General features: G+C 42.9%; 1 protein-coding gene across 2 annotated transcripts; it reads left to right on the top strand.

Moving 5' to 3' along the window:
• The first annotated feature begins 137 nt into the window (after positions 1-137).
• On the top strand, positions 138-25,977 carry SRSF4 (serine and arginine rich splicing factor 4). 2 transcript variants are annotated; one of them, XM_055397493.2, is made up of 9 exons: positions 138-466; positions 10,821-11,004; positions 11,656-11,821; positions 16,345-16,487; positions 16,807-16,955; positions 17,374-17,486; positions 20,404-20,618; positions 24,148-24,237; positions 24,497-25,977. In XM_055397493.2, the coding sequence occupies exons 5-9, from the start codon at positions 16,865-16,867 to the stop codon at positions 25,302-25,304; spliced, it is 1,317 nt and encodes a 438-aa protein (XP_055253468.2). In that variant the 5' UTR covers positions 138-466; positions 10,821-11,004; positions 11,656-11,821; positions 16,345-16,487; positions 16,807-16,864; the 3' UTR covers positions 25,305-25,977. The 2 variants fall into 2 exon arrangements, with proteins under 2 accessions (XP_055253468.2, XP_055253470.2); XM_055397495.2 differs by lacking the exons at positions 10,821-11,004; positions 11,656-11,821; positions 16,807-16,955 and having other exon boundaries at positions 139-466.
• The last annotated feature ends 1,894 nt before the right edge of the window (positions 25,978-27,871 follow it).

The raw sequence follows: 27,871 nt of genomic DNA, 5'->3' as shown, positions 1-27,871 counted from the left end.
CTAAGCAGGGCGCCAAGCTCGCGAGAGAACGTGACCGGGGGATTGACGGCCCACGCACCCGCCCGCATCGCCTGTCGATCACCTGGCCCCGCCCCGCGCCGGCGCGCCCCCGGGCAGGCCCCGCCCCCGTCCCTGGCCGGGCGGGAAGCGAACGCGCTTTTTCCCTCCCGTTACCCTCCGCCTGCGGGGAGGCGGGAGGCGCGTGCTCGCGAGCTGCGTGCTCGCGTACGTCACCGGGTTCGGCTACGTCCGTCCCGCAGCCCGCCCGTTGCCGCCGCCGCCGTCGCCGCGCTCTCGCTTCGCCGGCCGCCGCCTAAGGGGGGCTGGGGCCGGGCCAAGTAGCCGCCGCCGTTGCCGGGATGCCACGGGTGTACATCGGCCGCCTGAGCTACCAGGCCCGGGAGCGCGATGTGGAGCGCTTCTTTAAGGGCTATGGGAAGATCCTGGAGGTGGATCTGAAGAACGGGTGAGGAGGACTGAAGAGGGGCCTGCCGTGTGGGAACGGGGCCCCCGGCGGTGGCGGGAGGCCGCGGGGACGGGAGAGGGACGCCTGCCCCACTAGGAGCTGCTACCGGCCGTCTCCGGCTCCGCCATAGTAGCGGCGCCTCGGGGGCGCGGGTAGGCCCCAGTTCCCACTGCGCCTGCGCGGGTGGGGGTGGCAGAGGGATAATGGGAGCGCTGGTGAGCCGCTGAGGGGGACGGCGGGGAGGAGAACCCGAGTGGGACTCGGACGGCACACAGCTCCAAGGCGGCCTGGGTTTTTCCTTCTCGGGCCCTGGGACCGGGGCCTGGTTCGTCTCCAGCAGAGACCGACCTTTCCCGCTCTGAGGACTGCTGGAAACAGATTTCCTGCTTCCTTTTCACCTCTTACCCAGTTGACTGGATCAGATGGTCACTGCGCATCTCTCCCAGGGACGGGAGCTCTGAAGGGACCCCCCCCCTCCTTCTCTTTTTTAGACTTGCCATGTGCTCTTCTTTTTTTTGGGCGGGAGACTCTGGTTTGAATAGTCTAGGGACGGTTTCAAAAGTATCGGCTTGCGATTCTGAAAGCCTTCACCGTTCCCTCTGCAAGGGTAAATGAGAAGTCTTAGCCAGCTATCTTTTAAGAATGCGTACAGTTTCCATGCTGGGGTTTCCGTTCCTCAGCTTGTCAGGAAATTGCTCTGAGGTTGTCGAATTTGTTGGAGAATAGTGGCCACCATGAGTTGTCAACTCGTTGATGTAGACGGAGACCTACAGTTAGAAAATTGCTGACTTCCTACCCGGCTATGGTCTGTTACTTGTATTCTGATCTATCTTGGTAGAGCAGGGCCCACAGGAGCTACAAGTTTCGGGGATAACAGATGAGTCAGGACTGGAGAAGATATTCAACAGAGAAAACTGAGAACCAGGAATTGTAGGTAGGACTTCAAAGACACGGATATTAAAGGAGTAGGGGAAATATTTTAGGGTACTAAACCTTGGATGTTAGAACTCTTGGCTGCCTCCCCCCCCCCCTCTGTTTAAGACCTACTCTGCAACAGGTCTGACGTGACTCGAGTTTATTCCCCAAAGTAATAGAATACGAGCAGCTAACACTTGAGAGGTTTATGAAGTTTTAGTTGAACGTTGGAAAAAAATCGGAAACTAGAATGTACTCAAACTGTTGGCTGGGTTTAAAAGGCCATTTCAAATTGATTGTTAGGAAGAATCACCTTCTTAATGGAAATGCCCTCCCTCAAGTGTTTATTATTAATGCTAATTTCTTTCAAAGTAGAAGGTTTAGGACATTCTTCATTTTGTATATTAGAGCTTTCAGCTCTTAAATTGGGCAGGGGGTTGTTACTGTGATAAATATGTCTGAATGATTAAGTTCAAACTCCCGGATTTCTTCGGAGCCCAACCAAGTTGACAGAATAATTAAATTTTGGGGAAAGCATGGGTTTTGAAAGCAGACAGGCCTGGGTCAAATCCTGTCTTCATCACTTACTGTCTGTGAAAAAGTGACTTCTTTGATTCTGAGTTTCCTCATCCACCAGGAAGGAAAAGGAAGATTAGAGATAAGAATTGTAAAGCATTTGGCTTATACCTGTGAATGGTGTCTATAATCAAAGGGATCTGGCTATGATCATAAGGAGACAGCTTGTTAAGTGTTTAGTAACATGAAAGCGTATTTGGTGAGGTCTGTTCTCTAAGGTTACTCAAGTGATAGTAAGAAATGATGTTGATACTAATGGGAAAATAATTAATAGAAACTAATTAATGAAACAAATATGTTGATAACAACCAAGATGGCTGTTGATGTGCTCAATGAAGAGAGGAGGCAAAAAAACAGTTCCACTCTTGAGTAAATTAAGTGCCTTCATTTGAATTAAGAAATGCTTGCTCTCTGTTTAAACTAAGAAAGTGAAACTTGGAGCGATTTGTTTGAAATAGCCTTTGAAGTATGGATTGACGGGGTCTTGAAGTGAAGTGTCTGGGAATAGTGTATGTCCTAACTGGTGATGGTTGAATGAGGAAGAATTTTGAAATACAGTAAACAGTCTAGCTTGGATGAGTCTCACAAATGATCTAGAAGTTTAACAACATAAATCAGAAACAACTATAAGGTTTTACACTAAACATTCAAAATCACATGCTCTGGAGGGCATAATTGAACAACCTGAGAAATGGTGATATAAGGAAGAACTACTCCTTCCAGGAGCATGGGTCTCTCAGGGGAACTTTCATTTTTGCAGTTGTGCAGCTAAACCATGGTATGCATGAAATCTGTGGTTGAAAGTCAAAGGAATGAGGAAAGGGAAGTCATTCTAGGGATTTGAAGCCAGGTGTGACAGACACCAAACTGGTGCACCTCCTGGCAGCATTCAGGAATCATTGCAGAGGAAAATGACTTCTGAACAAAGTAGATAGACGTATTTCAAACACAAATTGACTGGATTAAATGGCCGTAGTGCAGAGGAGTTTAAAAGGATAGCATAATTTAGCAACATGTGTAAATTTATAGTCCTGAAAACTTAGGAAGCATAATAGAGCTCCTTGAGAACTTTTTTTAACACATCTGAATTGTGATTATTAGCAGAAAACAGAAAAGCAGAATTTGAAACTTATTGAAACTGAAAAGCAGAATTTGGATGGTTAGGGCTTTGAAGATTTCTGAAGAGTTGGAAATTTGTAAAAGTGAGATTTATCGGTAGACAGTAGATAAGTTGAGCTGAAGGACTGTGGGTAAAGTTCAGAATTAAATAGGCATAACACAATGGTATAAATAGAAAGGTTGACCAAACGAGGAAGCAGATGAACTCTCCAGAGGAGATTTAGTATCCAGCAGAACATTTCATGAACCCTCTTGGGATCAGAAGTAGGGAGATGTATACAGGAGTGCATTGCCTGCTTTTGTTGTACCAGGTAACCCTCATCTAGATTGCCTTTGTTTTAGAGAACTCCTGGAGAGATGGTTCATTTGGGGACCATGAACATGTGCTGTAAATCTCCCTGGACCATTTAGGCCTCTTCAGATCCCCTCTGTCTCCTTCATCTGCATGTGCCACACTGACCCCAGCAGGAGCACTGGGGGACCAGGGGTCAAGCAAGCAACAATATTAGCACCTGTTAGAGCCTTCCTGCTCTGTGGTAACTTTTGCTGTCATTGATTATTTGTGAATTCTGTGAACTTTCTTTTTTGTTAGTCACTTTTTTTTCTTTTTCATGTAAAATGTAGGTGGTTTTTTAATACAGTATTTTGCCACACAATATTGTAGTCTTGCTCATAGATCTTTATATTTTAATTTTTTCCATATTTTAGTTAGTGACTGAGATAGATCATATCCTAGGATTATTTTATTTGCCTAGTAGCTGGACAGGTAAACTCCCAAACCATTGATGAGTTGGTGGGGGATGGGGGGGAGGGTTGGTTTTTTTAGTTGGTTGAATATGTGAATTAAAACTCTCCAGGGAAACTTCATTATAAATTTCAGAACCTGTGTTTCATATTACAGTGAAACTGTGAACAGCCAGAATTTTCAGAGGTATAATTGGATTTTTGTGATATCTAAGTATTACCAAGAAGTTTTTTGTTTTCACCCTTTGCTTAAAATTCCTTCAAGTAGAAGATACCTTAGTTAATTTTTTAAATGTATTAAGGCTTTAGTGAGTTGCATCATTTTTCTGTTAGTCCCTGAGCACTGTAGGGCATTGTTAGGCCTGAGATACTGGGATAGAATCTCTGCCAACCCCAGAACCTACACAGAGATGTTCTCTTTTGACTGAATCCTTGATGAGAGGTTGTTGTTCTTGTTTTTTAAAGAGGCAATAAGGAAAATATAATTGAATTCGAAGTTATTGGTTTCTGGCTAATTGAACTATTAGTTTATTATTAAAAACCCATTCTTGGGAATTCCCTGGCAGTCCAGTGGTTAGGATTCAGCACTTTCACTGCTGAGGGCCTGGGTTCAGTCCCTGGTCAGGGAGCTAAGATCCTGCAAGCTGTGAGGCATGCCCCACTCCCACCCCCCAGAAAAAAAGCCCATACTTAATTTGTATGACGTTTCAAAATGCTGTTTTATTTCTGGTTTACAATTTTTCATATTGTACAATTTTTAAAATACAGAGGACAAAAAATAAAAAATGACACTGTCTGCACTTAGACTTTGCCCTTTTCTTGCATGCACTTCTTCAGCCTTCCCACCTCCCTTTTTCACAAACTTGGATTCATACTGTTATGTTCTGTTTTGTTTTGTAACCTGCTGCTACCTAACAGTCTGATCCTCTTCTTTGTCATTGAGTGATCTCCTGCAACCTAGTTCTTAAGCGCTACATAGTATTCCCACATGTAAATACTGTTTAATGTACATAAGCAAAATCATGCTGTACCACAAGGCGATTGTCTTTGGTCTTCCACTATTTTGTACATATATAAATATCTGCCATATAAATATGGCAAATATCCTTTATGTAAATCTTAGGGCAGATTCCTGAAAATGGACTTTGGAGACAGAGTGTATACCATTGTCCCTCAGTATATTCACAGGATTGGTTCTGGGACCCGTTCCAGATACCCAAGTCTATGGGTGCCTTGGTCCCGTAGTCCGCTCCCCACACCCACAGGTTCAGTCAGCCACAGATATGAAGAACTGACTATACACGTTTTGAACTTTGGCTCCCTTTTGGTTTCCATATTTATTTATATTTTCACTTGCCATATTTAAGAGTTCCTATTTTTCTGAACTTACTCTTTACCATATTGTTTCAATATTATGCCTTTTTAAATTAGAATATCCAAATATATGTTAGGAAGTTATCTTGCATTCTTTAAGCATTATCCATTTAGCTCACCAAGCATAACAGATTGAAGAACTTTTTTAAAAAATGTAACTTTTTGACTGACTAGAAAATACAGGTTTGTTGTAGATAATTTAGACGATACCAAAAGCACAAAGTAGAAGTTATTATTAATAATCCTTTTAACATAGACAAGGTTTTATGTGCAATTTTATGTCCCTCTTTGTCTGCTTAATTTTTCTCACGTATTTTTTTCTGTTACATTAAAGTCTTTCTCATAAACATCATTCAGTGGCTACCTAAAATCCATTATATGGCTGAATCATGCTTTACCCAAGCATTCTTCCTAGGTTGTCTCTTTAGAGAATTTATTCTTGCTGTTGTGTATAACCTTGTGATGGACGTCATGTGCATAAAGTTTTGTTTACATTTTCAATCATTCCTTAGAACAGGTTCTGTGAAGTAAAATGCATGTCACAGCAGGAGTGAACACTTTGAAAGCCCCCCATGGGTACAGCCGAATAAGCGTCCAGCAAAGCTCTGCCAGTTACACTTGTACCAGCAGCACACGAGCACGCCCGTCACGGCAATTCATCAGCACCGAGCAGTTGTGTTGTTTAAAGTATTTGTTAGTTTACCAGGCGAAATGGTTTCAGGTGTCTTACCAAGAGCTTTTCTTAAACGAGTAAGAAATCATGAAAATATAGGACTATGGATTAAGTAGCATTCTGTCATTGTTTTGTTCATAATATAACTATTACAAATGTGACCAAGTTGTTTTTGTACTGAAGTCAGCATACCTCCAAAAATATATATTAAGTATGTTGGTTTTTTTTTTTCCTTTAAGCCGTGGGTAATTTTTAAATTTCTGTCATTTTAAAAAGTCAGTGCCAAGAAATCATACCATGCTGTGATTTGACCAAATGTTACCTACCACCTTAAACTGCCCTGGCTTGAGACTTCCACTCCTTATTCCTGGTTTCCCAATCAGTTTGTGAAAAGAATAAACATCTTCTGTAGTAATCTGTCCCAAGTCATCTTAAATCTGTACTCTCACTTTAATAGCTTGCTCCTCCTTTCCTGATTGAAGTGTCAAATGAATTAAAGGGCCACATGAAATGTTCCTCCCTTCTTGAAAGGTGCACTAGGATGTAGACTAGATAAAATGGGGTTTGGGTTCCCGTGATTTTTTGATTCTTCCACGTAGCCTAAACAGAAGATTGTATTTTGAGTTCCTCAGGAGAAAGATGCTCAAAGCATCTGAGCATCGTTACTTTTGGGGATAGTATTTATGAATTTGTAAGTTAACACTGAAATTTTAAACAAGTGTTATCTCTAGTTTGTACTGACAGGGAAACTGAGGCACAGGAATTTAGAGTGACTGGTCCAAAGTCGCAACATGAGTTATTGACAACTCTGGAAACTGAAGATCTTTATGCACATACCAGATACAACATGGGTGGTGTAGGTCAAAGCTGCTCTCATGCTGTTTCCTTCCAGATGGTTCAGTCCTGTCCTTTGGGGCTTTGCCTCCAGGGGTGAGAAGATAGCTCGCGGATTCCACTGCCAGAAGTCCTTAGTCTCTCTGCCCTGGCTTCCAGCAGACGGACAAGTTACTGCCCAAAGTGAGATAGGTGGTCTGTTTTGTTTTAATGACATTGGCCCTGGGCAGAGACTGCTCCTGATTCTCCTCAGGCTACTGTTTGAAGAGCTAAAGGGTGGTGTCAGCTTTGTGATGGCTGAGAACTAGGGTAGGGTTTTTGTGCAGGTAAAAGGCATAAACAGTCTCTGTTGTGTTGTCATTGCTAGGGCTGTCTGGTCTTGGAGTATCCTGAAGGTGAGGGGTGGTTTGTGCCCTGGATTTGCACGCCTGTGTTTTGAGGAAATGCCCTACATGACTTTTGCTATATGTGGAGATGAAAGTCTGGAGGTCCTGGAACGGCACCTCTAGATTCCTGAAGAAGCACCCAGGGCCCTCCACCAGGGTCCCCAACTGTGTCTTGTACCTGGATGCCAGAGGCAGGCCTTCATGAACACCAGCCTCCAAGACCCAGAGGTGGGTGGGAGGACTGGAGGGAAAGAGGTGAGCAGGAGGCTCGGGCAAGGGGGTCAGGAACCACAGACCAGATGAGCTGACTTTGAGAAAAGTAACTTCATGTGGATGAAACGAAGCTATTGATCCATTAATGTTTAAGGAATGTGAAACGTGCATTAAAATACTAAGTGAATTAAATAATTTTCACGGGAAAGGCATCCCCAAGGTAGCATGGGGAGTGGCATCTTTAACCCAAAGCAAACAGAGACTGTGAGGCCGTTATGAGGGCCGTGGAAAGAGCCAAGATGGTCCCAAGAGGCATAACCTCTCAGAGGCTTTACGTCTGTCACCCTGCTTGTAGTGTCGTGTAGAGGTAAGTACAAACTGGTTTTGTTTGTAGTTTTGGTGTGGATCCAGATAGTGTTGTCTGCTGAGTGTACGCCTTTGTTTCATTAACTGCAAGTAACAGTGATCCTATCGTCCATTCCAAGAGTTTTATTCTAAATCAGCAATACGACTTTCATCTCTTTGAGTTTGTTTAAATTGTTTTTAATTTGTAATCAAGTCTTCATGAACTTCAAGTGTGTCATCAGAGAATAAAGTTAGTCTCCCAGTTGTGTCCGACTGTTTGTGACACCATGAACTATACAGTCCATGGAATTCTCCAGGCTAGAATACTGGAGTGGTAGCCTTTCCTTTCTCCAGGGGATCTTCCCAACCCAGAGATCAAACCCAGGTCTCCCACATTGCAGGCGGATTCTTCACCAGCTGAGCCACAAGGGAGGCCCAAGAACACTGGAGTGGGTAGCCTATCCCTTCTCCAGTGGATCTTCCCGACCCAGGAATCGAACTGGCATCTCCTGCATTGCAGGCGGATTCTTTACCAACTGAGCTATCAGGGAAGCCCCATCAGAGAATAGCTGACCTCTTTTGAGACTTCTTAATTTCATTTACCCTTAATGTTGATAAGTGTCAGGAAACTGAAATGGATGCAGGTGTGATTGTGTTTACTTTCCTTTAAGGAAAGCAGCCCTGTTGACTTTAAAGGTCACAGTGATACATTTCATTATGACAGAAGCGTTATGGTTGTGATAGACTGATCCACAAACTATGAGGATGTTGCTTTCTAGGGGTAGTCCCATTTTATAGGGTAGGAATATGGTAACTGCATAGTGAAAGTAAATTTTCTTAGTTCATTTTTGAAATAGTTTTGGATAGTTGAAAAAAAATGGTAAATAAGCTCATAGACCGGTTGTACAGTAAAACTAGATTTGAGTTTGGTTATAGATTCCCCTCTTCTTCCTGCTTTCTGAAGGAATTTTGTATTATCACTCAGTTTTTAGAATAATGATTATTTCTGTTCTCTTTTCCTCACTCCAGTATGTGAATATTCCCTCAGAGATGGGCTGGTGTCTTCTTAATGACTATATCGTCTTTCTGAATATTCCTTGACTGGTGTTGAAATTTTGATAATTGACATATAGGTTCGGTTCCACTAGTAGCTTAGAGGATGTTCACAACTTATCAGTATTAGTACACATCAGATGCAGAAATGATTTTCCTTGTCATTTAATATTTCTCATAAGATGCTAAATTAATGTGGGCCTTAGTCTTCCACAACACTTAATTTGATTGATGTAGCTGATTTTCTGTGCTGGAGCTTATATTTCTCAAACTGTTTGCTCTGTGGAGCTCTTCTTTCCACTGGCATGGAGACAGTAGAGCATGGCGATGGAGTGTTGATTTTAGGTGAGGACCTAGGCCTAAAGAATCCCAGATATTGGGTAGCCTTTATTTAACTGTTCTAAGTCTTCATTTCTTCATCTGTGAGATTATCAGGAAAGCTCAGAGTTGTAAACATTATTACAGAGAATAATAATAATATATTATTATATGAAAAGGGAAAGAGGTGGGATAGAATAGTCATGTTAATAGTGGTTTGGGAAAAAAAACAGTGGTTTGGAGTTAAATTATAGATGCCTGTCATCTGCAAAGTATTTTTCTAGTTGCCGCTATAATCATTGTTTAATTGAAAGTCTGTAAACCTTATCATATTCTTTGATTTCTGGTCTGTTTTTTCCCACACCATTCATGCTTATATTTTTTGGTCCCAGTCACCATTCCTTACAAAACTAATTAAATGCATCCTTAAGTGCATAATACTGTCAATGTCCATTCACATTTACCACCTCTAGGCCCAACTTTCCATCATCTCTATTCTGGTCTAATTTTTGCTGAGCCTTAAAACCAAAGACCGATTCCAGGGGTTAATATGGGGCCTCCAGAATGGGGACTGCACAGAATAATCTTATTTTTCCTCTATTCTTCTAGTCTGTTATGTTCTGAACCCACACATGTTTTCGGAAGGACCAGATGGCTGACACTGGCTAATGGGAACCAAAAGAGGAGTGAAAGTAACCTGGTTGTCACATACCCCAAGCTTAGAGGTTCTTCACCTGCCCCAACATCAATTTCTTTTTTGCTCTGGAGAATTTACCCGACTGTACCAAAAAAGATGTTAATACAGCCTGGCTTATCTGAGATTAGATTATCAAGCCAAGCAGCAGCATTTGTTGAATTTGAACGAATTATACTCAGGACTGTGGGAGAGAAGAAACACCTGCCTTTACAAAGACAGTGTGACCTTGTGGTTAAGAGCTTGGGTTTTGGAGTCAGATGGACCTGGGTTCTAGTCCAGCTGTGCTGCCTAGGAACTCCTTGACTCTGTGCAAATTTCCTAACCTCTCCCAGCCTCATTTTCTCATTGCAAAATGGGAGTAATAGTAGTGCATTCTTCACATATCATATGAAGAATGAATGAAATAGTATAGATGAAGTATTTACTTGTGCCAGGCACTATTTAGATACTAGCGTTTGTTAAAGAGCTCATAATCAAATGAGAAGCACAAAGGAAAAAGAACAAAGCTTGACATTTTTCTACTGTTTCAATTATATTTTAATACTGAAAGAAATATGTGAGACCTAGTCAATTCTGCCTTGATTAAAACTTAATTCCATTATATTCTGTTAAATCTGGTGGAAAAAAAGAACAAGGCTTGAAAGGTCACCAAAACATTATCATGTAAAACAAAAAATTGAATAGAAGTGCTAATGCAAGTTTCTGGGACTCGTGGAAGAGAATTCTCAAGTCTACAGAAGACGGTGGTTCTGATTCACCTTGTGTAATCAAGACATTCCAGAGTTAGAGAATGGATCAACAAAGATCTTTAGGAGTCAGTGTAGACCTCTGAGCAAAAGAATGACACAGCAGCTGGCTTTCCCTGCTACATGTGAACAGACAAGTTGACTAATAGTAGCCACATTCTAGAGCGAAGTGAGGTGAGACCTTACTTGTCTCCCAGAGAGGAAGAGAGCACCCTGAGAGCCCAGCAGAGGGAGCGCACTGCGCAACGAGGCAGTGCACCGAGGGGTCGCCATGGGGAGGCAGGCAGGGTGGTTAGGAGCGAATCTGACGGTCGGGGGACCGGGAAGAGAGGAATCATGAGGTAGGTTTTCTTCTTTGAAGGTGGGGAAAGATCAAGTGCAGACTGAGATGTGGCCAACGTTTGCAGACCAGGAATCCACACTAGCTCTAAGCAGAGAGCTCTTGGTGTGCGGGAACTGCCAGTTTGCCGACGTGAAAAGAGCCCCAGACTGGGTACTGGTGAGCCCTGAAGTCGCACCCCAGCTCTGCCACTCAGTGAGCACGGGTAAGTCATCCACCTTCCACGGGTGGCCGTGATGGCCCTCCCTCCTCGGAGGCTAAAGAGAGGGAGGCCGGAATGCCCAGAGCAGCCTCCTTCCTGTCTCAGGCTAGAAAGGATCTCAGGAACCCACTTCGTGTGGTAGCAGCTCCTAGTGGCGGGTTACATACAACCCCCAGTTACTGGGGTCGCCAAATTGCAACCATGATCCGTGACCCAGGGCAGTGAATGGGACATTGGTCAATTTTACTTTGAGGGCCTGACCACTGCTTCCCTGGAATTTTGCAGACCTTTGGTATTGGGGATAGTAACACAATTGTCACTCACGAGCTTTCTGAGTTGGCCTCAACCTGAGTTGGTTGCAGAAGTGCCTTTCTGCCGTTTTCCCAGCACTTTATGCAGAGAGCAAGAATTTCTGTTTATTACAGTTCTGTCCGTGCGCCCCTTTTGCACCTCGTAACACAAACTGGCTGAAGCATAGGACCAACATTGAGTGCTGTGAAAGCGCTGTTTTGATTCCTGTTCACTGAATGCCATCTCTTTCAGGGTAGATTTGAGGGCTGTGCCCTTAAAGTGCATTGCTTTTGACCCTAGTTTCAGGGTTCAAGCCACCCCACGGGTTAACTTCAACAGATGAAAATTTTTCCTTGGCTACAGCAACATCCCTAATCCTGACCAGCCATGGAGAGGTTCGGTTCTTGCCAGTGAATGTGGGAATGGCTCACCACATTGGGAAAACAAAACTCACATCCTGCTGATGGTTGGCTGAGGACTGTCATGTCCACATACAAAGAAAAGCATGTGGCACAGTTTTAGGACAAAGGTGAGCAGAGATCCACCGTGGAAAGGGGCAAATTTTTCTTATAGAGCGAACATCCAAGGCGTGCCCCGCGGTAAGCAGCGCTGGCGGGTGAGGGCAGGCACGCGCATGGAGGCTTGCTTCCCCTCGCCCCTCGGCCCCACTCCCCATCAGTCAGCTGGTGGTGCACGCCCCCTCAGTCACCCCCGTTCAGGGCAGGTGTTTGGAAGACGGAGGTGGCCCTAAGCCCTCCCTGGAGTGTTAAAGCAGATTCCCCATCCTCTTCAGTAGGACGTACAGAGTGGTATTGGGGACCACTGGTGTAGGTTATTAAGATCAGGGGATATGCAGCAATGTTCCCAACCTCGGGTGGTCATTTTTCTTAGGTGAAAAACTGATCAACTTTTCGAAAACTGAAGTCTGGAGTACTTCAGTTTTAAAAGCATGTCATTCCAGCACTAGCATTTCAGAGTTCTGACTGACAGTCTGCGCAGTCCGTTAGCTGTTGAATGGGGAAGACCCAAGCATTAGCAGTGATGTAAGAATGGATTGAGGTTTAGAACAGCCCACATAACTCAAAGAGGCTTTTGTTTGTGGTGTCCCGATTACCTGTTAATATTCACTAAGAAGCATGATGCCCACTTTTCTTAGAAAATGGCAGGGATTCCTCTTCCTTCATTTTTTGACTAAATTTATCAGGATTAAACATAATCTAGAGGAAAACAGTTTGGGGAAAGGCAGTTGTAGAAGAACACTGAAGAAAGGAATTTTTCTCTTAATTGGAAAGGTTTGCATTTAATAGGTAGGCCAGGCTTTTTGTTCTTTTGCACGAGCATAGAGAGAGAGGGCAGATGTAACATCTGATAGTCAAGCCAGAGGAGGCATACTGGTGGGGTTTTAGTTTGTGTTTTTATCAGTCCCTGCCTTAGAGGGATTTTATAATTTGTCATAGGTTCATTCTCCCAAATTCCTTCATCTTCATTCTCATACTAGAGTTACTGAAAGTTGGTCAAAAGAGGAAGGATGTCTGCAGCTAGAATTAAAAATTTATCTGCTAGGTTATGACCATAAGGCTTATGTACAGGTCACTTCAGCGGTATATCCACTCAAGTACACGCATGCCAGCTCATAGTGTGCATGCATGCGTGTGTGTATTTTGTATCCCTACTTTGGCAAAGAATTCAAGAAGAGAGTACTTAAGGGGAGAGGAGATCAGTTTCATGGTTGGTTTTTTTTGCTGCAAAGCACAAAGGAATTTTAAGATCTGTTTAGAAAGATTCTCTGATGTTACCAGGGAGAGCTTTACTTTCCTAAAGGCACAAAAATTTAATTCAGAGACAAACTATTTAAATAAAACTAAAATTTTGTCCCATCATTAAGCCAAAGGAGGACTAACTTGATCATACTTTTGATGTTAGGAGAAACCTGAGAGATACATAGTATAGCTCCCTAGGATTCAGAGAAATAAAGTGATTTAAATGTGCTTTCAGAATTGGTTTGCAGTGGAACCCGGACTAAAATCCACTCCAGTTCCTGCTGCTCCAGTCTTAATGGAGTTCTGAAGTCAGGTCACAGTCTGAACATCTGCTGTTTTAATTTTTTAATGCAGTGTGCCTCAGTTTCCTCATCTGTAAAACAGATAACAGCACCTGGTTCTTGGGTACCGTGTTTATTAAATAAGTAACGTTTAGTACAGAGAGGTTACTTAATAAATATCAAGTACCATTTTGTTGTTGCTGTCTGGTCTTCTGCCTGACTTGGGGAACTCTTTCACTCCACTCGGTGAAGTGAGGTCATCCTTTTGGTGAAACGGATCTACACGAACACTGATATGGTGGAAGCAACCACATATTGATCTGATCTGATCTTTGCTTACAGAACAGGAATCATACCAGGCATGGTGTATGGTGCAGGAGGATATTTGGCTTAGTCTTTCAGGCCCACCCAGCAAGTCAGTGACAGAGAGGAGTGACAGTCAGGGCCTGGTTTAATCCTTGGACTGGACTTTGGCATTAAAACATTACAGATGGATTTTGTGGCTTTTCAGAGTGGTAGCCAAGATTTTTCTGTGGGATAAATTATATCTTAAGTCAGCTGTTTTAATAAGTGGCTAAGATATCCCCAAAATATGGCTACTAAGTAATCTGCTCATTGGGACTTCTTCGAAGTGTAGTAAATATTAGGGAAGAACTTCAGGGGTCATTTTCTTCTGACGACACGAATGGATCCCTACAACTCAGAAAAGTTTTATTGGGAAGCTGTGCCTTGCTTCAGCCTCAGCTGCAGAGGAAGATTGATCACTGTGAGCATTATTATTAGTATTATCTTTTTTTAGATAATTCAGTCTCCACTTAGCAGATTGTCACCTTCCCTCAGAGGGCAGGATGAGCTCTTAGTTTGCGCAGGGTGATCCTGGAGTCTGGGAGGATACTCTGCCACAGAGTTCTGACCTAAGCATCGCTTGTCAACACACATCTGGCTTTCTATTTCAGGTTACTTGCAGGGCTTGGGGTCTTGCATTCTCTGACTCCCAAGTGGTTGTAAACCCTAATTGTTTTGAAGAAAACAGGTGTTCTGTGATGTCTTTATATAATCCTCGCAAGTCAGCCGTTGTCCTTCTGACATCACATCAAATGAGTTAAGGGCATTGAATGGTGCTGAGCCAGTGTGAATGCTTAGAGGGGAGGGGAGGCCACTTCATCATGCCCGTGTTGGATGTTTTCTCTCATCCCTCTGTACTTGGCATCTGGGCAAGTTGGCAAAGCAGACCTGTGACCAGTCTTGACAGTTAAATTAAGCAATGTACTTCTGGGGGCAAGGAGGTGTTTTATTATCTATTTAGAAATAAACCAAAGTAGAAAAAATATTTTTAATTAGCTCTTTAATTTTGTCTCTAAAAGTGATAGTGTAGCTTTCCTGAAGACCCACTCTACTTGGGAAAAGAGAGCTAGCTGCAATGTATTTTATCTGTTAGAGATTTTTTATGATCATAAAGCACTTTTTAACATAGTAAGTTACTGATTTGGAGAGGTTTTACTTGCTGTATCAACTGTATGACACTCATTGTCAAAATCATTCTTACTAAGCTGCTTGGCAATTCCAGCTTATGGAAGTGTGAAACCGTGTTCTAAAGTCTTCATAATCCATCAGTTGAGCCAGGTGTTTTCTGAATTCTGTTAACTGCAGAACATTTCCCATTAAACACTGGGTGTTTCTGTGTTACTTTTCTTAAACGGAATTGAGCTTCAGTGACTCTTGAGGTTTGAATGCCACTCACAGACATTTCAGCATAACAAAGTTTTTAGCTGTACATTGTCACCTTGAAAGACTCTTTAGTAAAGGAAGACTTCCTCAGTTTTGGTTCTCTTAACATGTTGCTGAGTACAGCATTACCTGCTAAAGAAAGTGGAATAATTTTGGTCAGGCTGGATGAACTTCTGGCAGGTCTTGTAACTTGGTTTTAGTTTCAGGAGGTTTAAACCCAGAGGAACACCAGGCAGTGTCTGTGTACATGGCTCTGTTAAAAGTTTAAAGGTTTTGATTGTAGCTTGTGTGATTAAGATGGTTTTGGTTTTTCAGTATAGGCAGTTCTCACAGAGCTAGACTTTTCACAGCCACATCAGACCAAACTAAGTTTATGGATAATTTAGTTTATAGGGCGTTTGTTTGACTTTGCTTATAAATATCTTACAAATTTTGCATTTTGGTTTTATAAGTTTTACCCTTCAACAGGATTGGGATGGGGGGTGTTTTCTTTTGGATCTGTGTTAAACCACCAGACCTGTTTGTTTGCTGGGAAATTCCTAGCAGTACTATGTAAAAGAAGTTTGCACAGTTGTATATAGATTTTAGAGAATTTTAGCCTACCTATAAATATATATATATTTATATAAATATAAAGCTCATGGAAGTGAATTTGGAATATCATGAAGAAGAGAATAGCTCCAAATTTTTTTCATTGGTAGTTTTTAGAATAGTCAATTCACCTGTGACTTGTTTAGGTAGAGAAAAGGGGACTTAAAAAGCTTTTTCTTTCGCTGAGGAGAATTAACAGTACTTTTTTTTTAACTTGGTTTATTACTCCAAGTGTGATCTAACAGCTAAGACACAGTGCCTGAATGTAGGTCTAACTATTCTCTAAGATACTACTTTGAGGCTAAAGCTAAAAAGATGAGTTTTTACCATGAGTTGAAAGGGCAAATATTCAATCTTGTAGGATTACATATTTTAATACCTTATATCAGGCATCCCTGTGGAGGTCTTTGCAGTTGCCACCAGCTGCTTAGGGAACAGAAGAAATGATCTCTGTATATTTAGCCAGCCTCCTACTAGAAATACAGGAGTCAACCTTGAGAAGTCTCCCTGCCCTATTGCGTGCCCATGGACACAAAACTGAATGGTTTCAGCTAAAGGGAAGAGAAAGCTGAGCCGTAGTTTGCCAAACCTGCCTAACCTTTGCTAAGCATGAACCTCAATGCTTTCTCTTTAATGTTAGTGAAACTGGTGTCAGAATGGTACCAACCAGGATTTTGTTTGCTCTTTTCTAGATATGGGTTTGTGGAGTTTGATGATCTGCGAGATGCAGATGATGCTGTTTATGAACTGAATGGCAAAGACCTTTGTGGTGAGCGAGTAATTGTTGAGCATGCCCGCGGCCCACGACGAGATGGCAGTTACGGTTCTGGACGCAGTAAGCATTTAAAGGGCATTTGTATCGGTGACATGCCTTTGTTATTAAATGTTAATTTTTAAATTAATTAATTGATTAATGTTACATTGAAATGTATTGATTATTTAAGCCATTTGATTTATAAATTATGTATTTTTAAATGTAAAATTGTAAATATGTTTAATAATGTTTAATTTTAATTAAATTAATGACGTAAATTTCTTGTTTTAATACTTTATAAATATGTTTAATGATGTGTGTTTGTGTTGTTGTTTTTTTTTCTCTGTAATGCAATTGTTTAACATAGATTTAACAAAGACCTCAATGTTTTAATTAAAAGAATCCTTTGAGGCTAAGATGACTGCCTGTTCCATTTGCTGACCTTGGGTTACCTTTCCATGCGTGGCTCTTTGAACCATTGTGGCCCTTGGCTGACCAAAAACAGGAAGCCATGTGACGACCGCAACCTTTCCCCATTAGACCTGGGTGGTGAGGATCCCAAGGGTTAGACACAGATGAGATTAAACTGAAATAGGTGCCTGAAGACTTTTTTTTTTCCATATAAAATATTCACAAAAACTTTAATCACTGTGAGTAACACCAGTAACCGATTTAGTAATTTGGTTACTTATTTCTAAATTGTTAATAATTTGTAATTTATGCATGTTAATTTTAAATATAAGTATTAATGAATATATATACTTACAACTTTGTAAATTAAATTAAATTTTCGTGTTAGCTGATTGCTTATTTTAATCTAGATTAGAATTAAGGGTGGGGATAGAATTAAAATATATATATTCTTTGGGGTGGGGGTAGATGGTATATTTAATAAGGGGAATGTGTGCTGTGTTGTTTTTTCTTTTTCCTCCACTGAAGTAATCTCATCTATTTGAACCTTCCAAAGGTGGATATGGTTATAGAAGAAGTGGCCGAGATAAATACGGCCCTCCTACCCGCACAGAATACAGACTTATTGTGGAGAATTTGTCAAGTCGGTGCAGCTGGCAAGACCTAAAGGTTTGGGCCCTGTTAACCTTCTGGGATGCAGTTGGGCAGGAGTTAAGGTTGGGAAAGAGGCCATTTGGTACAGGCCCAGGCACACTGAGAAAGCTTTCCCAAAGTATCTGAAATTTTTCCGTTAAAGTTTCCACAGGAACACAATCAGAATCTCACTATCCTGTATGTTATAGGACCGGCATGCTGGAGACAACCTATGTTATATGAAGTTTTCTCTGTGGAGAATGTTACAGAGAGATCACAGTGTAGTTTCGCCCTAATAAAAGAAAAAATTACAACTAACGGTGTTTCCTGCAGTATTAGTTGTAATATGCAAGTTTGTGTCAGCTTCCAATGTAGAGCCTCACAGGTGAAAATAACTCTGACCCATGTTCTTTTCTAAGATTTATTTGTTTTTCATTGAATTTGTTTATTGTTATTATTTTGTTTGGCCACGGAGCTTGTGGGATCTTAGTTCCCCTGTTCCTGCTGAGGATCGAACCTAGGCCCACATCAGTGAAACCTCTGAGTCTTAACCACTGGACAGTCAGGGAATTCCCTGTCCTGAAAAAGTTTTCATCTTAAAAGGGGAAAAGCCTTATTGAGTAGTATCTTAACCTGAATGGTCTTAGGAGGGAAAATGTAAAGAAGGATTGGAGTTTCCTATCTCACTTATTAAACAGGTCATCTCGAGCAAAATGAGTGAGTATACTTGGGTTCAGCAAAACATAGTTAGGAATCCTTCACATTCGGGTAGTCTTAACTTATCAAAGTGCTTCTACATCTTTTTTTTTTTTTTTTCTAATTGCTCTCAACAGTCTAGCTAACAAAGATGAGATACAGGAAATGTTGGTTCACAGTTGGTCTTAGCAGAAGAGCTGGGATTAAAACATATGCTGGTATTTTTTTCTTGCACACTGTTGGTTGTCAGTATTACAGCAGGCCCTTGCTGAGTGTCTGCCAGCAATACTGTGTTCCCCGAAGAAATGACTCCAGTATTCTGAGAATTAAGAATTGAACATTATGAATTAAAACTAGAAAGACTTTCAAATTTGGGGTTAAAATGGAGCCTAGCCAACATCCTCAGTTGATATTATGCTTCCATGTGCTTGGCAATTTACCTCAGGAGAGGAGAGCAGTTGAGCTGATTTCCTAGGAAGTCAAGGGAGCCTTCAGAGCAGGACTTAGGAGCCCATCTGCCTGGATGGAATCCCAGCTCTGCCACTTACCAGTTATTTTACTTGAGTAACTTACTTTCCTCTTGTGCCTCATACTCCTGAACTATAAAATAGGATTAATATTCATGTCTATTGTGACAAAATAATGCATTTTTATATGAAAAATTGGAATGGTTCCAGGCACAATAGATGCTAGCTATTAATCAAGAAAATGCAAAATAAAATAAGCAAAAGGAATACTATCAGTTTTTAAAATGTGTAAATGCATGCTACCCAGTGGTGGTGTTGAGATGAACTATAGAAAATTGGTCGTTTCACCCACAGTGTGGGTGGTACTAACAATTTACGTTCTGAAGTCTGGATGTTATGTTCAGATCCCAGCTCCTTCGCTTAATATTAATACCTGAATGACCTTGAACAGTTTGTTTGATATCTCTTGTATTTCATTTTTCTGTAAAATGAGAGTAATGATTGTATCTGCCTCATGTGACTGTGTATAGGACTGCCTTAGTTAAATCCTGCTTATCAAACAATGAACATTCAGTATGTTAGGAGCTGTTATTAACAATTTGAAAGTATGGCAGTATCTCAGCTTGCCCAGGATAGTCCCAGGTGTGGCATAATTTAATAACATTTTCCTTACTCTTTAAGATGTATGCCAGTTTGGATGATAAATCATTGATATATGGGCCTTGTGCCTTTTGCCCAGAATCACCACTCCTGCAAACAATTCAGCTGTGTAAAGGAATTTTTGTATGAAGATGTTCATTGCTAGATTATGAATAGTAGCAAAAGACTATATGTAAAACCTAAAGGTCCCAACAGGAAGTATTGGACACACTAATTATCAAACAGCATATATTCAGTGTTGGTAACTTTATAAAATGTGGAGAGGAAAGCAATAACAAAAACAAATTGCTATGGGATATTTATGTATTCATTTCACAGATATTTATTTTGGGGTATATATTATGTATAAACAAACATGGGGAAATTGGCCATAAGACCCTAAGTTTTTAATTTATCCAGATTTCGTTTTCTTTTTAAACACTATAATCACATCTCCTGTGTTCATCTGGCATGTTGGTTGTATTCTCTCCAGCCAACCAATTGGATTCTATTAAGTCCTCAAAGAGAATGAGGAAAGAGCCTTACATTAGTCATTACAGAAGCCAGGGCTGGACAACACTGTTGTCTTTTTGTCTTTACTAATCCATTATGATTTTGTTTACATTTTACCTTAGATATTTATCAACAACTATATGTGTTTTCAATAAGAATTTATAATGAAATGTAAAAGACTTAATTGTAGTAACTTTAGTTTCTAAAGCTTCTATAATCAGAGAAAGTGAAAGTGAAGTTGCTCAGTCGTGTCCGACTCTGCGACCCCATGGACTATCTCCTACCAGGCTCCTCTGTCCATGGGATTTTCCCAGCAAGAGTACTGGAGTGGGTTGCCATTTAAATTGGGAAATGATGGTTAACTAAAAATGTTATATTCAGTTGTAAAATTTATATTCAAACAAAACAGTTTAAAGGAACAGTTAAATATTTATTATCTCTACTACCCACCTAATGTCTGATGCTTTAAAGAACCTCAGTAAACAGTTGGTGTGTAGCTGGAAATACTTAAGGTCAACTTCATTCTGAGAAACCTGGCGTTTCTTCTTAAAGGCAAGGGAAAACTTTCATGATGATGACTGTGTTAGGTATTTTCATAAAATATGTCTTAACCTATTTCGGGATTTTGTTTTTCTTAGGATTATATGCGTCAAGCAGGAGAAGTGACTTATGCAGATGCCCACAAGGGACGCAAAAATGAAGGGGTGATTGAATTTGTGTCTTACTCTGATATGAAAAGAGCTTTGGAAAAGTTAGATGGAACGGAAGTCAATGGCCGAAAAATCAGATTAGTTGAAGACAAGCCTGGCTCCAGAAGACGCAGGTCCTACTCCAGGAGCCGGAGTCACTCAAGGTACTATTGATGTCTTCAAGTGTTTGAGTTTGCTATAAATTCATTTATGAACATGTGTTGTTTAGTCGCTAAGTCATGCCCCACTCTTTGAGACCCATGGACTGTACCCCACCAGGCTCCTCTGTCCATGGGATTTCCCAGACAAGAATACTGAAGTGGGTTGCCATTTCCTTCTCCAAGGAATCCTCCCAACCCAGGGGTCAAACTTGAATCTCCTGCATTGCAAGTGGATTCTTTACCATTGACCCATTTGGAAAGCCCCAAAGAGCACATAAATAATCCATTTTCATTGTCCTGTGGAAGTCTTCAGTGCTGTGGTTCTGTCTGCTTCAGTAACTCAGAACTTTGACCTGAACATTTATTTGTAAAACTCTTGAACACTTTTGTCATGAGTACAAATAGAAGTAAATCCTTTCTCTGAAGCAGGTATCAGTGACCTCCTTTCATATTTATTCCTAGGTCCCCTAGATTATACCATTACTGGGGGCAACATGACCACTGGCCCATTGGTTACTCTCTCAGATACTCCAGCTACTCAGAAATGGAGATTTTGTCTTATTCAACAGCTGCTCTGCAGATGGACCAGACACTCGTGAATAAGACGGATATGGTCCATGCTCTCATGAAACTCAGTCTAGTGGAGGTGACGGGCACTGGGCAAATAATTACCACTGTGCTCAGGATGTTAAAGGAAAAGGATACAGCCCACCTCTTAAGAACTGGCAGAGACTCCCTGAGGACGTGTCATAGAAACTGAGCCCTAAAGCTTGTGTTGGACCTGATGGGCGGACAGAGGGGATAATGCCTTCTTAGCAGAGAAGACGATGTGTTTTGAAGGCCCTGTTGGGGGAGCGGACAAAGCAGAGGAGAGCAGCTTGCGATGAGACAGCAAAGAGCCAGTTCCTACTGAGCCACAGGCCAGGTTGAGGGTTAAGAGCAGTGGGAAGGCATTAATCTAAGCTTTCCAGGTTTCGTTATTTTGTTTTTTAACTTTTTATTATGGAAAATATTAAATATATAAAACATCAGAGAAAATATGAACCTCCACCCCCTTATACTTATTGCCCATCCGGCTTCAGTACTTTTTATTTCGCCAATCTTGCTTCATCACCCCCTCCTGCTACACCGTTTGAAGGCAAGTCTAGACATCGTGTCATTCCATCTATAAATACTTCAGTGGGTATCTAACCTTTTAAATAAAATAATGAAGCCACATCGCAACAACACATCTGTATTCCACTTTCCCTAGTTGCCTCAAATACAGGTGTATATTTGTAGTTGGTTCATATTAGAATCCCGGTAGGTCTACACGTTGCAATCAAATGACATGTGTCTCAGTTCTTTAAATCACAACTGTCTCCTCCTTCCCCCTCCTTATTCTCCATGCATTTAGTTGTGGAAGAAACGGTGTTCCATTTTGAAGATTTTCCATAGTTGAAAATTTGCAGATTGTATTTTTCTGGTGGTGGTAGACACATCCCTTTATCTTATCCCCTGTGTTTCCCATAATGTTGTAGTTAGATCTTGAGGGCACTTAGAATAAGGCCGGGATTTTAGCAGGTGCTTTGTAATTCTGTTGCATGCCTCGTGTGGGGTATGGCTGTCTCACTTTGGATGATGATAACATTTACCAGTGTGAGCCGCCCAGTGTACAGCTCTGCAGCAACAGTCCGCCTCACGGCGTCAGTGTCTGCTGACAGTCGTCGCCTCAGACCATTCAGTAGCAGCTGTAGCATGGCGACTTTCTAATTTTCTCATTCTTTGTGCATTTAAAGGCATTAGTTCTGTGAGGGATGATTTCACTCTTGTACCCTTTTGCTACCACCCTAACAAAAAATTTTATTTACCAATTTCCAGAATATTGAATGTGCCCAGCAACACCCAAAAGTGGTGATGTGGTTGCTTGTTTAGCGTCATTTTGAATAAATTCTTGGATCTTTGTATATTTAGTGTTTGATGCATTGCAGTCAATTTTTTATGCTCAAATTATTCTGTCTTTGGTCATTGGGAGCCCTTCAAGTTGGCTTCTGTGTCTTTTGATTTTGTTTGATTTCTGTGTGAATGTGCTTTACAAAATATTTACCCAAATTTTTCAGTACAGCATTTTTAAACATTAAATGTTGATGGAATAGTTCATGAGCATTCATGCCTTCCCTGTAGCTTCAACAGCACTGAAAGTTTGCCTTTCTCTATGTTTATAGACACACCCTATGTATTTATTTTGCTGTACCATTTAAAGATAAGTTGTAGAAATTGACACTTCACCCCTAACTACTTAATAATGTGTCTCCAAGAATGAGATTAACCACACTTATATTTTTTTACCTAACAACGTTAATGGTGATTCCATAAAGTCATCTAATGTCCAGGTCGTATTCAGGTTTCCCCAGTTGTTCATTGATGTCCTTAGAGCTGTGTTTTCTCCTGGCCAGGATTCTTCCAGTCATGTGTTGCAAGGAGTTGTTGGGTCTCTTCAGTCTGAAGTAGTTTGCCTGTATCATTACCCCCTCCACCCCACAACATTTACTTTCCTTAGTCTCTTTTTTTTAAATACTGCCCCACATTCTAAATTTATGTTTTCTCTTTGTATTGTTGAACTTATACTTTATTCCCTGAACTTCCATAAATTGGATGTTAGGTTTAGACGGGTGTGATTGAGATACAGATTAAGTATTTTGAGCAGTTCTTTCATAGATGATACTGTCCAGAAATCTTTGAAAGTCTCTATCATGGTGATAAGTCCCATCTTTGCTTTTCCTGCAAAAGAATTGGTCATTTTCCCCAAGGAGCCCTTGTTGCTTTTGGTAGGAAACAAAAGAGTCTATAGTCTTGGTACTAAAGGATTTTTAAACTTGAAGTGTACAGTTGACCCTTGAACCAGTGGGGGTTGGGGCACCAGCCATTCATATGCAGAGTTCCCACACCCATGGATTCAACCAACCACAGACTGTAGTATTGCGGGCCATACTTACTGAAGAAAACCACATGTATAAGTGGACCCATGCCGTTCAAACTCGTGTTCTTCAAGAGTCAACTGTATGTTTTTAAAAACAGCTCTCTGGTCTCAGTGAATTGCATGACTAAGTGAAAGGCAGAAGTGTCTGCCGGAAGGCCAGTTAGGGGTCTGTGTGGTAGCAGGGAGAGTGGTGGTGGCTTGGGCAGGGTAGGGGGCGACAGCGTAGTTAAGTGGAGAAGATTAAGAGTAGAGTCGTCAGTGCAGAAGAGGGTGAGGGAGGGAGGCAGGTCCAGGATGGCTATGGTTTCTGGTGCCAGGAGCTGGTGGCACAGTGGCATCAGTGGGAATAAGGAAACCCAGCAAAACAGCAGGTGTGGGGGAGACGGGCATCCGGGATTGGAGGAGTGTTTGCAGGTGACTGTCTCTGGGCCCAGAGTGTGGGAGAGAGTTCGCTTTCAACTTTGTGTCTGGAAACTGCCAGGGTCGTGCATGTTTGACTGAAAAGATGTCTTAATTGACTTTTCACTCAGTGTTTCGTCAGCAAGTATTAAAAATGCATGTTTGTTCCCCTAGGTCTCGCTCTCGAAGCAGACATTCTCGTAAGAGCAGAAGCCGGAGCGGCAGCAGCAAAAGCAGTCATTCTAAGAGCAGATCCCGATCGAGGTAGGCATTCCTGGAATTCGTGCAGGGCCCACCTGCACCTAGGCCCTCTTTGATGGTCACTGTGTTCCCAGCCTTCCCTCACCCCAGTTTTCTTAGCTCTAAGACTGGAGTCGTGGGGGTTCGGAAGGCAGTCCTGGGCCAGAACGAGCCGGGCTTTCCCTTGTGGGGCAGAGCTCCATAGGTAGCTATACTCCATCTCCTTTGCTGTGGCCTGAAGTTTGAAGTCCCACGCAGCATCCCTGTCCCTGTGTCTCCCCAGGTCAGGCTCCCGTTCCCGGAGCAAGAGCCGCAGCCGCAGCCAGAGCCGCAGCCGCAGCAAGAAGGAGAAGAGCCGCAGCCCCAGCAAGGACAAGAGCCGCAGCCGCAGCCACAGCGCCGAGAAGCGCCGCAGCAAGAGCAAAGACCCGGCGGAGGAGAAGGTGCAGAACAGCGACCGCGCCGGCAAGTCCAAGAGCCGCAGCCCCAGCCGGCACAAGAGCAAGAGCCGCAGCCGCAGTCAGGAGAGGGGCACGGAGGAGGCGCGGGGCAGCGCGAGCAGGAGCCGAAGCAAGGAGAAGAGCCTGCGCAAGAGCCACAGCCGCAGCCAAGGGGGCAGCCGCAGCCGCAGCCGCAGCCGCAGCAAAAGCAAGGACAAGAGGAAGGGGAGGAAGAGGAGCCGGGAGGAGAGCCGCAGCCGGAGCCGCAGCCGCAGCAAGAGCGAGAGGAGCCGGAAACGGGGTGGCAAGCGAGACAGCAAGTCGGGCGGCGGCGGCGGGAGCAGCAGCAGCAAGAAGAAGAAGAAGGAAGACGGCGACCGCTCGCAGTCCAGGTCACGCTCCCGCTCGGGCTCCAAGGAGCGGGAGCGCGCCAAGTCCGAGTCCGGCCAGAGGGAAGGCCGAGGGGAGGGTGAGGATGCTGGTGCCAGTCAGGAAACCCGGTCCAGGTCGAGGTCCAATTCCAAATCGAAACCAAACCCTCCGTCAGAATCGCGCTCCAGATCAAAGTCCGCCTCAAAAACGCGGTCTCGGTCCAGGTCTGGGTCCAGATCGCCCTCCCGGTCTAGATCCAGGTCTCCCTCGAGGTCCTAACTGGCCGCGGCCACAGCTGGAACTCCCCGAGACGTCTTTTTGTACATGTTTGGTAGCTGTAGCACAAGTGATTGGAGTAGAACATACGTCACTACTGTACATTTTTAACTCCCCTAATGGTGTGTCTACAATTGTTAAATCTAAGTGCTTCCTCTCCATAAAGCCTCCTGGGGCCAGGCCTTCCTGCTCGACTGAAAACAATCTTCTCTTTGAAAACCCCTTTTACTCATGGCCCACGGTAGAATATCCAAAATGCCTTGGCTTTCAGGCCTGGCCTTTCCTACAGGGAGCTCAGAACCTGGATGGCTTTAAGGCTGGAATGATGTCATAGGTAGGTATGGTGAGTTCAGCCATTTTGCCCTTGAATTGATGCCCTTTGATGTATGCCATTTAGTGAAAGTGCTAAGTCTTAAGTTTCCTACCACTTTGGTTTCATATTTTTGGACTTAACAAAGTTGTGAATAGCAAGCACAGTCAAGGAAAATTGATACCTGCAGTAACCCATAGGAAGTAAACTCTAGAGTTCCATATTCTGGTATTGTGATTATATTGTTTTATATTAAAAAAAAGAAAAGAAAAGAATTTTTTTTAATTTTATTTTTCCCCGTCTTGCAAAGTATAGTGATCCCTGTTTCCATTAAATTTGAATAAAGACTATTTTTGCTTGACAAAATTTCGTGGTGCTTGAATTGAAGTTGCATTTCCTGGTCTTTCTTGATATCTTAGCATAAAAAGTTCATGGTATAATCGCGGTTTTGTTCCTTGAGATCACCCATGGGTAGGAAGCCAACACTTTGCCTAAAGGATTTTTCTCACCCAACAGAATATGGTCACATTTCCTGGAAATTTATAATTCCTTCCTCTCAAAGACACTTAGAGCCAAGCTGATGAGAGGTGAACCAGCGTGGCAACTCTGCATCACCGGATGAGCTGCTGAGCAGAGTTGTCTTCTGTGCTGTTTGTGGAGGGTCTTGCCCTGATCCCTCTGAAGCGTGTAGTACCTCGTCTTAGAATTGGGATTAATCAAAACCGGAAGAAAAACCATTCAGGAGTCTTGTACCATTTGTTCTCTGCGTCCCTTTTCTCACCCATCTCTAGAGATTCCAGAGGTACAGTGATTCTGGTCTGGCCTCCACCCTTGAGGGGCTATAGTAAGGCATCAAAGCCGGAGGGAAGCTGGAGGGCCTGTGTGACTGCAGCGAGCTTGGGAGGAGAGAGCGCCCCTTTGCGGACTGCTGCCTGGGCACCTGTCGGGGGCTGTTCGTAGGCTCAAAATACTGTCCTGGGCCTTTTATAGGCCAAACCCTGTACGACTCACAGGGAAGACCCAGTCAGTGCTTCTTGCCCTCCTGGAGTCTGGTTGCAAGCGGTAAATACCCCTGGGGTAACGCGCGCACTCGGAGAAGGGGGTTGGAACTTCGCCTGGGTTCAGAGACGGAGGAGGAGACAGCACTTAGGCTGAAGCTCTGGAGACGGTGACGGGTCGGAGGCCTTATTGAAGGAGATGGCTGTGAGCAAAGCCATGGAGCTGGGAAAGCATTGGGTGGGGCACTCGGTGTGGACTTCTATCATGGGAAATAAGGTTTGTCAAAGTGGATCAGCTCAGAGGACTTGTGACTTTGTGGAGGAGGAGTTCGGCGTTTGGGGGATGTGGAAGATACTTGACTAGAGAAGGCCGGTTTTAGAGCTGTGCTGCTGGGAGGTGGGCCTGAGAGCTTTCCCTGCCGTCCTGGGTCATCCTGACAACGTGACAACTCCGCTCAGTAGACCTCCCAGTGCCTCAGATCTCAGGTCGGTCTCGTTGTCGTTCGGCCGCTAAGTCATGTCTGACTCTGTCTCCAGAAGATGACAAGGATTCAACATTCCTTTATTTTATCCCTGTATGGTTGTGAACGTCTGAGGGGGTTTTTTCCTCCAAGTTTACATTTTTTCAAGCCTCGTTTTTAAACATTCACTCTAATTTTACATTCTAGAACACATTTTCCCAAATCATCATTGTTCATACTCGTTTTTAAACAGTTACGTTGTGTTCATGTAATTTAATGAACTTTGTCATGATGTCCACCCACCCACCCCCAACTGCTAGGTTAACATTGGTACCTTCTATGGACCAAGCTCTTTTAAAGCACTGAGAATAGAATATGAACAAGACTAGGAGGGCCTCCCCTCTCGCAGAACGTATACACTACTTAAGACTGGGATCATAAGGCTTCGCCCATGATGGTATTGGTACTGAGTGCCTTCTGTGGGCTAATCAGTGTTCACTGGCTCTTTAGTAAATCACTGCAAACTGACTCTCCTGCTGCCCCTTAGAAAACATTTTCTAGGGAATTCTGTGGCTATCCAGTGGTTAGGACTCTGCTTTCACCATCAGGAACGTGAGTTCAATCCCTGGTCAGGAAACTAGGATTCCACAAACCTCTCAGTGCAGCCATTAAAAGTCATCTAAATACAACTCGTTCTACACTGCATTGCTTCCCCTGGACAGCAAACTGAGCCAGAGGGTAGCAATATTCAGGACTGAAGTTGGGTAATGCTGACCCTCCCCTCCCACTCAAACCCATCTT

The sequence above is a fragment of the Moschus berezovskii genome, chromosome 2, assembly GCF_049115385.1.
Source record: "Moschus berezovskii isolate FMDL1 chromosome 2, NW_MosBer_1.0, whole genome shotgun sequence".
NCBI lineage: Eukaryota > Metazoa > Chordata > Mammalia > Artiodactyla > Moschidae > Moschus > Moschus berezovskii.
Note: the sequence above shows the minus strand (reverse complement) of the source record. Positions and strands in the feature narration are given on the sequence as shown.

Coding starts and splice junctions, on each gene's coding strand:
- SRSF4 (XM_055397495.2), top strand. CDS start 360: ATGCCACGGGTGTACATCGGCCGCCTGAGCTACCAGGCCCGGGAGCGC. Junction 16,488..17,373: donor CAGTTACGGTTCTGGACGCA/GTAAGCATTTAA, acceptor AACCTTCCAAAG/GTGGATATGGTTATAGAAGA. Junction 24,238..24,496: donor AAGAGCAGATCCCGATCGAG/GTAGGCATTCCT, acceptor GTGTCTCCCCAG/GTCAGGCTCCCGTTCCCGGA.